This window comes from Aspergillus niger (assembly GCF_000002855.4).
Source record: "Aspergillus niger supercontig An03".
In the NCBI taxonomy this organism is placed as follows: domain Eukaryota; kingdom Fungi; phylum Ascomycota; class Eurotiomycetes; order Eurotiales; family Aspergillaceae; genus Aspergillus; species Aspergillus niger.
The window spans coordinates 70674-81660 of record NT_166520.1 but is presented as its reverse complement, the minus strand read 5'-3'; the positions used below and the strand labels follow the sequence as shown (position 1 = coordinate 81660).

The window sequence follows — 10987 nt, the reverse complement described above, 5'->3', positions numbered from 1 at the left end:
ACCGCGGATGAAGCGGGGACTCAAAGCGCGAAAGAATCAACGCAATATGATTGTGTGCTAGCGGTCCGGTGACTGATTCACTGAAGCTTTCGAATGACACTATACGCCGCCCTAGTGTTAGCCCATGGTACTACCATACATGCCTGAAGGAGGTGGGAACCTTACAAGTAAGCAGCCTCGCCTGCGTCCATATGGTCCCGAAGTGTTTAAGCTGCAGATGCAGCACGGTGATGTCATGGTCAATGCTCGAATGGAGATCATCGGTTGCCACTAGCTCGCACTTCCTTTGAAGATCAAGAAATATGAGTGTTGTGAAGATGGTAAACGTGATGGCCGGGTCGACCGTCATGCAATATGCGCTGTCCCACTGACTCGCCAACCCAGCGATATCCTGACATGTCTCCAGGACGCGCTGCCAGGCTGAGAGCCAGTCGTCTGCGCGCCGGGCGCTGCACTCTGCAACGGAGAGGAGCAGCTGCGCCATGCGAAGGTGGTAGACTGTTATGAGCCGCGCGTGGTGGGCGAGCGGGCTCTCGTTGATGAAGGCGTTGCGGTGCGGGTTGAGCCAGCCGGGTGGTAGGGCGAGGCGCAGGGTTGTTAGTTGGCGATCGACGGCAGTGATCTGTGATAGCATCCCGGCTTGCCAGCGGAGCATGTGGATGCGGATCATAAGACCGGCTTGGCGCATGGATGCGATGGTGATGTTGTGGATATTGTCTAGGAGGGTTTCAGGGTCTGAGGTAATGGCGGGGAGGAGCTCGGCGAGACCAGCTGAGTTAGGAGGAAGGAAGATTGCATGAGAAGGGTTTGCTGTTTGGCTGAGATTGAAAGAGGTGTCGATTAAGGTGTCGTCGATGAGATACGGTGTGCCAGAGGCAAGATTGGCGTAGGTGTCGAGGCGGTAGATGCGCCACCAGAGAGCCCGCCACTCCTGGATATCTTCGTCGCTGACCGTGCTCCAGTCGGCGTAGAGCACGCGGATGTGCTCGAGTCGGTCTAGGCCAATTCGATAGGCCATGCGTGTGACCCGTCCAATACGCAGCCAGGAGTGATGGCCTGGGAACTGATGGAACTCATAGAGGGCCAGTATGTAGGCTTTGCGAAACTGGTCGAGGGATGGGGTATCCCCGACTAGGTCATCTTCGAGCAGGCTTGAGCTGAGGAGTGAGTCAAGCTCTGCATCTAAGTTTGGACCACCATCACCCACGGAGAACTGGGTGAGATTTGCGGCAATGAGAGCCACTGCCGTGATAAGGTCTTGACTGCATTGTGAGCTTCTATATCGATGAAGAAAGCGTTTCTTCGAGTAGATAGGATTTGCATCTTGGGCGATGTCAAAGAAACACTCAATTCTGCAGCGGTACCAAAACTTGTCAGTTTGGCTCTGTCTGGCAAGGAAGGTGACATACAGGTGCTCCTCGTCCTGCGAGGAGAAAGGCAAGTGACGAGAACATGAAGGGCTAGTGGTGCTTGGGTGTTGCAGAGGGGCTCCCTGCGCCACTTGCTCACTGGAAACCGATTCACCTGGCGGGGAAATCACCGGGTCAGACTCTTGTAGTGTGACGCTGCGTTCCGGGGTTGCTTTGTCAGGATCATCATTTACTCAGTAACTAAATATTTCCCAAAATCATAATATGAAGGTGGAGCTACCAGAGGGAGTGCGCGATCTGGGTCGGCGGGTGGTGTAGCGAGAGCCACGAGGAGGACCGGGCCTCCGTTTCACCAGCGAATAAGTGCAGGTCTTGCCCAGGTCGGAGCAACGAGAGCAAGTTGGCCGGGCCAAATTGCCTACGGGTGTTTAGCGACTAATACCTCCAGATCGAGTGAAAGCGCCGACGTACACTTGATCTTCTTCCTGCGCAGAAGCTTAGTGACACATGAAAGGCCGAGGGAGAGGCGGGTTACCGGATGCACCTATCGCACACTCTTGTCGACATAGCGCTGGGATCTTGACTAGATACTATACTAGGCGAGGACGCTCCGGAATGCTCCATGCGGGGAGTGTGGTTGAGTAGCTAGTTATTACTCGGCGGAAGAAAGACGAGCTCGGGGAAAGTGGGAACAGGGGAAAGGTTCAATTATTCAATCATTGAAGATTCTGCAGTTTACCCTCTTGCATCCCCACGCCATCGTTCAATTCAGAAGTGGGCCAAAGTTTATCCGCGGAGCATTTTTTCACCAATCATAAAACACCTCTGTTCACCGACCAATTGATTCCCTCAACGAGCCCAGCTTGAATCTGCGGTACAGGAGATGATTCTGAGGAACAATCAGTCGTTTGTCCAGGTAAGTTTCAGACGGATGGCCTACCAGCAGCCGCAAAGGCAACATGAAAATCAAGCGCAGCAGACGCGCCATCTTCCCCTCCCAGATTTCCGGATCGACCTGTCGTCGCAGCAGCTTGTCGGTGATCGACGCCGCATACACGTGCGCCGGCATTCCATTCGCGTTGCCCTGATACTTGATGTTTTCAATAATGCCTTTGATGGGTAGATACACCGAGTCCTCGGGCGCGTGGAGGCCGTGGTGCAGGATGTTGCTCTGCACAAATCCCGTGACGATTTCGATCACCTCGACCCCCAATGGTTTCACCTCTATGAAATTTTAGCATGATGGCTTCCAAGTAATCCACAACGGAACGTGTGCTCACCAGACGAAGTGTCCGTGAATATTGGCTGAGCGCCGCCTTAGAAGCATTGTATGCGCCCTGCCACACAACCGGGATATTCCACGTGACACTCTCAATCTGCACAATACGCCCTCGTGGCGACTGGCGGAGAAGAGGCAGGAAAATCTGGCACAGGCGCATGACGGCAAACACGTTCACTTGAAAGATAGCGACCACCTCATCCATCTCTAGGTCCATCGCTGTCCCGGCGTAGTGCGTCCCCGCATTATTGACCAGGTAGTCCAAGTATCCGTCTGTGTAATCCAAGACACTATCCTTTAGCTTTGTAATGATTTCTGGGTCACTCAAGTCAAGCGCTAGAGCTTTGATGTTGCTGTATTTGCTCGTGAGTTCGTCGAGTGACTGCGTGCGGCGTGCTGTGCCCAGTACGGTGACTCCTCTGTTCGCAAAGGCCACTGCAAGTTCTTTGCCAATGCCACTGCTACACCCGGTGATGAGCGCAAACGTTTCGCGGTTCGCCATGGCGCAGTTGGTGTTGTGGAAGGGGCCCTGGTGTTGCTTGCTGACGATTTGGCAATTTATTGAGCATGGACTCGAGGTATAAATGTATCAGCTTGGCTCTCGATTAGCAACAAGTGTACGGGTTATATTGCTTTAGACAGGCTGGAACGGGGGGCTATTCATGTGCACTTCCACCCGACGGACTGAAATAGACCAACCCGATGTCATCCCGAGGCAAAAACGGACTCCGTAGTCCCTTTGAAGTACACATCTGGGGCTTTATCATCCACTAGATTTTGGGTACATGTGCTAAAGTAGACTGGCAAATTATTTCGATCACGATGGCTCTAGGCGTCACTGCTTGCGCGAGATTCCTTGAATCTCATTCCAATCGGGGCATACCCGGCATATTGCAACCGGCCTAGTGAGATAGGGAATACAGAAATGGGTTGGTATTCAAATTGAAAGCACAGGTCACATCGGTGCTTGCCAATCGCGATTGCGTATATGTGAAGTCTTTTACCTCTGCATCACTCAAGCTGGGGGAACACCTTAGCATATTGCTCGGGTAGTAACTGGAAAGGGAGTTCGGGCAGGTTAGCCTTGGTTGTTGGAATATTACGCTAGTAAATGCGAGTATGAAAGTCGATTCCAACAAGCCATCTCCTAGTAATCCTCCTTTGCCGCAGTAGACTTCATAGGATAAATCCAACTAATCTTCCCTTTCATCCGCTCCTCTCTGGGCACATAATCCAGCACCTGCGCTTTGCGAAACTCCGGCGCCATCACATACGTTATGAATAAAGCCTCCAGTACCTTCAATACACTCAGCCACCGAGACAGCAGATAATACCAAACATTGTGCCATGCGTGCATCCTTGTTTCCAGTCCAGACTTCACCACATCCCCTTCAAGCGAGCACACAGAGCTCATACGCATATTCTGGTATTCCTCAAAGAGGCCCTTGAGCTCCTGTGCACTGGGACCTCCACTGCCAGACGCCGCCGCTGCCCTCACAACCTTTCGCAGACGATTTGACAGCACAACCACATCTTGGATACCATTATTAAACCCCAGTCCCAGATGTGTCGTCATCTTGTGACACGCGTCACCAACCAGCACAACTCGTCTGAAACTCCAGTGTTTCACGATCCCTTCATCCAGATTCGTTAGTCCAGCACCCAGCATCCGCGGCCACACATCCTTAACTTTCACCGTCCGCGTGAGTGGAAACTCTGCAAACTCGCTCGCTACATCCTCCACGTCCTGCTGTGTATAGATGGTCCGCGAACTCATCGGCGCGGGCAGTCGCTTGTACAGGAAGAACCAACCGCGCTCCGGACCATTGAAATACATTATCGCCTTATTCTTCGACTGGATATCGTACCCCTGCCCTGCCTCAGCTGGCGCAGGGGACGGGAAGGACCCGAACAACAGTTGGTATGTGGCCGTGTAGGGGTTCTCGGCGTCCCAGGAGCGCGTGGGGTCTTCTTGTAGCGCAAGGGAGCGAATGAGGTGCCGGGATTTGCTGTTGACACCGTCCGCACCAATAAGTATGGAGCCATGGTAGGTGCTTCCGTCAGCACAGGTGGCGGTGACAGAGTCTGAAGTTGTTGTGATGTCGGCTAGACTTTTGTTTGTGAGGATCTTTTGCTTGGCTTGATCTGGGAGGCCGTTGTACATGGTTTTGATCAGCTCGGCGCGGTGGAAGGCGACGGGGCCGTGGCCGTGACTAAATGAACGATATATCAGCGGCTTTCTTCGAAGGGAAAAAAGGGGGAGACACCCATGAGATATAAGAGTGTATGTTGGCAAAGACAGAAATCTCACTTTTCACGGACAAGGTTGTACCGATTGCTCTCGGCGAAGACGTGTCCGTCGGCAGTGAAGGACAGATGATGGTTCAATTCCGTGCCATGCGGGAGCACGTCATCTAAGATACCAAACTGATCGAAGACTCGCAAGGTATGAGGGTGGACGATAAGGCTTGCCCCTTTGTCTTCGATGATGGCGGGCCGGCGCTCCAGAATGAGAAAGTCGATACCGGCCAGGTGGAGGGAATGCGCGGCTGCAAGGCCGACAGGCCCTCCACCTACTATAATGGCTTTAAATGGAGTATTTGTGCTGCTCATTATGCTTTCAATCACTGAGAATCTGCTCTCTGAGTGCTAAGTAGAGGACATACAACTTAAATACTTTTCATGTTTGCGACGTGGAGTCGTACAATGGGTCTGACTGCGCCGAGGCCCACAGGCCGCAATAATTGGGTGAGATAAGGGTTCTAATATTATCTTCGTATTCTCATTAGCTTGTCTGCTTCCTCGTCACCGAGTGTCAGGGCGCAAATTGCAGCCAATGGGATGATCTCCTGTGAAGATCCTCCGAAGAAGTTATCCCGAGATTAGTCTCAGCTTCCCGCAAGACTAGGCCAGACTAAACAAGACCATCCGACCATCCACTCGAAAGTATTAAGCTGCCCACTCGACGCGATGAGACAGACAAAATATCCTTTGCATCCTTACTCACCAACAACTTCCCGCACACTTTACCATGTCGAAGCCCGTCTCGGTGATCGTCATCGGCGGTTCGCACGCAGGCCTCGCCGTAAGCCATAAACTACTTCGACAGACACCCCGAGCTGCCATAACCCTCATCAACCCCTCGGATGAGTACTACTCCAACATCGCTGCCCCCCGATTCCTCGTCAAGCCCGAGAGTCTTCCACCAAGCAAATACCTCTACTCCATTCCCGATGCCTTCCGCGAATATCCTGAGGGCTCGTTCATTTCCGTAAAGGGGCTAGTGACTAAGATCGACTATTCGACCAAGTCCGTTAAAGTCGCACTGTCTACAACTACATCTGCGACGATGATTTCCTCCTTTGGCTTTGACTACCTCGTTATCGCGTCTGGAAGTTCAACGCCCGCCACGCTTGGAACGGCAGGTGTGAAGCTGCCGTTCAAGGCCACTGACTTCGAAGACACGAGGAAGGCTATACAGGAGGCGCAGATAAAGCTATCAACCGCTAAGACAATTCTGGTTGGTGGCGCAGGGCCCCTGGGTGTCGAAATTGCTGGGGAGCTGGCCGAAGCTCGTGGACCGCAGCAGGTCACGCTGGTGTCGAAGACAAGTGTGTTGCTGGAGCGGGCGACGGAGACAGTCCAACGAACCGCGTTGTCGCTTCTCGAGCGAAAGAATGTCGTTGTCTTAAGGAACACCTCGGTTGAGGATGCCACATACGAAGCCAGCACACAGACTTGGAAGGTCAAGCTGTCGAGTGGGCAAACGTATATTGTCGATGCGTATATCGCTACGACGGGCACCGTGCCGAATAACGACTTTATCCCAAAGAACTGTCTGAATGAGCAGGGCTGGGTCAATGTTGATAATCAGCTTAGGGTCGTGCAAGATGGTGCAAGCCGCAACGACACGTATGCTGTTGGAGACATCACCTGCCTTCCCTATCGACTGCTTTCGAGGGTCTCTCTCCAGGGACAAACAGTTGCTTCGAATATCGCCGCGGCTATCGAGAGAAGGTCTCCACTTATGACGTATTCGGCAAAAGCGCAGAAAAGGATGATGGTTGTGCCGGTTGGCCAGTCGACTGGGACAGGACACATTGGGAGATGGACTCTCTTCGGATGTCTCGTTTGGTGGTTCAAGGGGAAGGACTTTCTGACCTACGAGGCGCCCAAGTTTTTGCGCGGTCAGATGTAATGTCTGTAGAATATCTCCACTTGTGCTAGTATATTTCCATCCTAATACTATTCCAATCACATCTGCAACGGACCAAACTACTTAAGCCTTGTTATCCCCAAAGTCACCCGGCAATTCAGGCCCCCAAACAGACAGCGGCCCAACCGGCTCTCTGCGCGTGGGGTTGTGACAGTTCACCACATCCCCATCAGTATAATGTTCGATCTTGAACTTCGAACTATCATACCAATAGTCGAAGATCTGACTTCCCAGAATGTGCCTTCCCACCCCCCAAACACTCTTCCAACCCTTCTTCGCCAGGTAATGGTGCCCCATCAGCTGTGTATCGAAGTCTGCCACCTCAAACGAGGTATGATGTACATAGGTGCTCCCCACAGTTGGTGACGCCCGCTGCAGAAAGAATGTGTGGTGGTCTGTATACTCCTCGCCCAGATCGAGGTGCATAAAGCTCATGACCTCCATCTGCGGGAACTGCGGCAGATACAGGATATCCGAGTGCACGAAATTGAAGTTGGAAGTGTAGAACTCAAGCTCTGTTTCGAACTCCTTGCACACGTAGCCGTAGTGTCCGAGCTTGTGCACTAGGGCGGGACCATCGTGGTACCGCTGGAACTGCCCTTTGCGTGGTTTATCAAAAGGTGTGTTGAAGGGCCCCTGCGAGTCGTGTGTCGCTGTTGGCGGCGTTGTTCCTTCAACATCAACCTCTCGCTCCGTCTGCCCGTACACGACATGAAAAAATGTCCCGTTTGGTCGAGCAAAAGTGATCCGCTTGCCGCCCCCTGGTGCATCGTCCAGTGTTTTGCGAACCGCTCCGGGGATCGCTGCCGCTTTGTTAAAATTCTCCTCGTCCTTGGCGACGAAGGCAGCACCTAGGAATTGGGATCTGCGCGTGGGGCTCTGGGAGGCTACGTAGACGTACGGGTCTCTTCCGTACCCACGGTAGTAGATGGTGTTTCCCTTCCGCATGGCCTCGACAAAGCCGAAGTCTTGGGCGAACTTGGTGAAAGCTTCGAGGCTGGCATGCTCGAAGTAGACATGTGCGATGCGGCTGAGTTGGACTTTCTGCGGAGAGTTATGGACAACGGGGATGGTGGATGGTGGGAGGATCCAGTTCTGCCATTTTGAGGGGAGGAGGGCAATCAGATCGATAAGCCAGAGTGACATTTTGCGCTTAAACTTGTGCGAGGATCTAAGAGTAGAGTAGTCCGTGGAACGGCGACAGGAAAATTCTTTGCAGAAGCGTCTTTTATACCTTTGTTATACTGGGAAGACACTGCACCTGTGACGACTGAGGCTTTCTGACCTAGGGTTACAGAAGTGATCTCACGCAACTCTCCAAAATCTGCGCCGAGAAAGCCTCCAAGCCGAATAATTGGAGCGCGGAGTGGCGATGAAAGATACTCCTCGGAGGAACACCCAAGCCACGATCGTCCACACGTGCAAGCAACAGTAACCAATTTAAAAGTCAACAGCCGTCACTTGCCCCCTTAAATTACTACCATACTAATGATTTCGTTTGCAGCGACAGAGATGAGCTCTTTCGGATATCTCTGTCATTTCCAGACAGACAATGGCGACGAGTTCTTCGCCAACTGCTCCTCGACCAGCCCAGTCATCGGGTCATCGGTCATCGCATACCCAACGTACGAGGAACTGGTGCAAGGCCAGAACTCGTCCGCTGTAACGATTTCGAAGGTCGGTTGTTGCTTTGATACCACTGAAGTTGGATTGCTCTGTTGACGGACCCGGTGTAGCTCCTCCCCCCTCTGCCGCCAACAAACAACTCCATCTACTGTGTCGGCTTGAACTACAGGAGCCACGCAAAGGAAGCAAATGTACGCCTTTCACTGAATCAATTGTCACAAGGTATCATACCTAATAGTTGACAGCTGAACGTCCCCGCCAACCCCCCCGTCTGGACCAAGCCACCCGCCGCCCTTGCATCTCCCGACGAAACCATCCCCATCAGCCGTTTCTGCGCCTCGCATCTACCAGACTGGGAGGCAAGTCACGCACAACTGCACCATCCGCCCATGTATCCATCACTAACGAACACAGGGCGAGCTCGTCTTCGTCACCTCCCGCGAGTGCCGCGACGTCACACCCGAGCAGGCCTCGCAGTACATCCTCGGCTACACAGTCGGGAATGACCTGTCGTGCCGCTTTTTCCAGCTCCCAGAGCAGTCGGGCGGACAGTTCTTCTATGCCAAGGCGTTTGACAAGTTTGCGCCCATTGGGCCGGTCCTGGTGAGCCCTGATGTGTTTGCGAAGACCAGAACATCGGCGACTCTCGTTACCCGGATCAATGGGGTGGTTAAGCAGGATACGGTTATCGGGAAGGATATGATCTTCTCCCCGGAGAGGGTACTTAGCTGGATGAGTCAGAGTATGTCCATGTAAAAGCCTTCTTACTATATTGTGTGCTCCAAGCCTTTTCGCATAGCCGCTAACATGGATCTAGGCACGACTATCCCTGCTTACACGGTGGTCATGACAGGGACCCCGGCCGGGGCTGGGGTCTTCCAGACGCCGCGACAGCTGTTGAAAGATGGAGATCACATCGAGGTAGAGATCTCGGGACTGGGGACTTTAAAGAATGTGGTGAGGTTTGAGGAGGGACAGGATTCTATCTTGTAAGAATGCACCAGGGGATGGGCACAACGACTGTCCGAGTACTAATGGAAAGTGTCTGATTCTGTGAACAGAAAACTTGCGTGGACGTTGATAATGGCAAAGTTATGGTACTGGTGTAGTCCTTGGTTGATATAAATGCAGTTGGCAATGCTTGACTGTTGGTGTTTAGTTATTTCTGTATACAGTCAGTCCTATGAATGTATGGGGTGGCGTCTAATATATATTCTTTTCCAAGTCCGGCCCTGCTTCAATTCATAAGTTCATCATGTACTACTACATCGGCTAGTTAATATTCCGCTTCATGACCCTTTCGAGTCGTATTGCTAGTTATTACTGATGTTTGCAACAGCTTTACATGTTCACTAGGAGCTATTTTTTTGCTCTTGTCAAGCGCGACATAGATTGTATCTGCAGGTGAGATGATGCTGATTATGAGGCCCCTTCCATAGCTTCCCACGTGATATTTCACGTGATTTGTTTAAGAATGCCCTGAGGCCAGCGCAGAGGGGAAGACGCGCTTCCATTCCAGCCAATCACAGATAGCAAAACGGGCCGGGCATCAGCACTAACCCCGACCGGGACTGGCGTTGTCAGCTGCTTTGTTTGTCCCTGTCGAGTCTAGTAGTCCTGTCAGTTCAAATCTGACGAGCTGGAAGGTGGACGAGGTTTCCTCTTTCCCTCTCCTCCTGAAGAGAAGCATTTACCATCGACCGTCAGCTGTTCTGTGTATCAACCCTTGCAGTTCACACCTGGAGTGTTGTGCCTACAGAGTACAGAGGTATTGTCCCGCGGGTGCCATTGTTCCCTGCCACGGAGATTAACACTCCTTCCCGGCGCGAGGTGGGTCACGGTGTCTCTCAAGCCGCAACATTCCATTCCTTTCTTCCCATCTGCCAAATCTCTCCGCAGTGGAATCGGACTGACCCGCTTGATGAGCAAGCATCTTAGGCTCTGATACATTACATACACCATCAAAATGGCCACTTTCAGTCCTGTCCCGGCCTACGTCTTGGGCACCCTCACCCTCGCCCTGGGCTGCCATGCGCTGGCTCGTCCCGGCCCCGAGTATCCACGTTTTGGCTTACCCTTCGAGTCCGCTGCTTCCTCCGCGTCCACCCATGGCAACAAACGCACTCCTCCCCCCGGCGCGGTTTCTCCCCTCATGTACATCAAGGGTATCCGCGAGACAAGCTATGGTCTGACGCTGCTTGCTTTGCAGTACTACGGTCAGGAAACCGCTGTCACTATCTTCGCTGCCGTCTGTGCGCTGGTTGGACTTGCGGATGGGTTTGTTGTCTGGGCGAATGGGGGTGAGACACTCAAGATGAAGGCTTTTGGACACTGGATTACATGCTTGGGATTTGGGGGGTGGGCCTGGTGGAGGGCTTGTGCGTAGGAGCGTCAGGATAGCTGGAGCTTGAATGGCTGTTACGCAGATTCCCGGCAGAGGCATGCCTAGTCATTGGCATGACCTGAAATGTTCTCCATAAGGATATGTTGCGCTGT

The 10987-nt window shown here is 52.7% G+C and overlaps 7 protein-coding genes across 7 annotated transcripts; 3 read left to right on the top strand and 4 right to left on the bottom strand.

The window, feature by feature from the left end:
* Window positions 1–130: 130 nt before the first annotated feature.
* Window positions 131–1018, bottom strand: An03g00390 (uncharacterized protein; the record flags this gene model as incomplete). The annotated part of the gene is made up of 1 exon (XM_059746853.1): window positions 131–1018. One exon carries the CDS (start codon window positions 1016–1018, stop codon window positions 131–133), a length of 888 nt encoding a protein of 295 aa, XP_059600165.1.
* A 1181-nt stretch (window positions 1019–2199) lies between these two features.
* Window positions 2200–3151, bottom strand: An03g00380 (uncharacterized protein; the record flags this gene model as incomplete). The annotated part of the gene is made up of 2 exons (XM_001389909.3): window positions 2200–2592; window positions 2651–3151. 2 exons carry the CDS (start codon window positions 3149–3151, stop codon window positions 2200–2202), a joined length of 894 nt encoding a protein of 297 aa, XP_001389946.3.
* Window positions 3152–3796: 645 nt separating this feature from the next.
* On the bottom strand, window positions 3797–5262 carry An03g00370 (uncharacterized protein; the record flags this gene model as incomplete). Its single annotated transcript, XM_001389907.1, has 2 exons — window positions 3797–4862; window positions 4961–5262. The coding sequence occupies 2 exons, from the start codon at window positions 5260–5262 to the stop codon at window positions 3797–3799; spliced, it is 1368 nt and encodes a 455-aa protein (XP_001389944.1).
* A 418-nt stretch (window positions 5263–5680) lies between these two features.
* An03g00360 (uncharacterized protein) lies at window positions 5681–6847 on the top strand (the record flags this gene model as incomplete). Its single annotated transcript, XM_001389906.1, has 1 exon — window positions 5681–6847. One exon carries the CDS (start codon window positions 5681–5683, stop codon window positions 6845–6847), a length of 1167 nt encoding a protein of 388 aa, XP_001389943.1.
* An 81-nt stretch (window positions 6848–6928) lies between these two features.
* On the bottom strand, window positions 6929–8011 carry An03g00350 (uncharacterized protein; the record flags this gene model as incomplete). The annotated part of the gene is made up of 1 exon (XM_059746852.1): window positions 6929–8011. The coding sequence occupies one exon, from the start codon at window positions 8009–8011 to the stop codon at window positions 6929–6931; it is 1083 nt and encodes a 360-aa protein (XP_059600164.1).
* A 366-nt stretch (window positions 8012–8377) lies between these two features.
* An03g00340 (uncharacterized protein) lies at window positions 8378–9678 on the top strand (the record flags this gene model as incomplete). Its single annotated transcript, XM_059746851.1, has 6 exons — window positions 8378–8542; window positions 8602–8682; window positions 8737–8853; window positions 8906–9233; window positions 9309–9480; window positions 9651–9678. The coding sequence occupies 6 exons, from the start codon at window positions 8378–8380 to the stop codon at window positions 9676–9678; spliced, it is 891 nt and encodes a 296-aa protein (XP_059600163.1).
* A 158-nt stretch (window positions 9679–9836) lies between these two features.
* An03g00330 (hypothetical protein) lies at window positions 9837–10795 on the top strand (the record flags this gene model as incomplete). The annotated part of the gene is made up of 3 exons (XM_059746850.1): window positions 9837–9895; window positions 10174–10321; window positions 10430–10795. The coding sequence occupies 3 exons, from the start codon at window positions 9837–9839 to the stop codon at window positions 10793–10795; spliced, it is 573 nt and encodes a 190-aa protein (XP_059600162.1).
* Window positions 10796–10987: the final 192 nt, after the last annotated feature.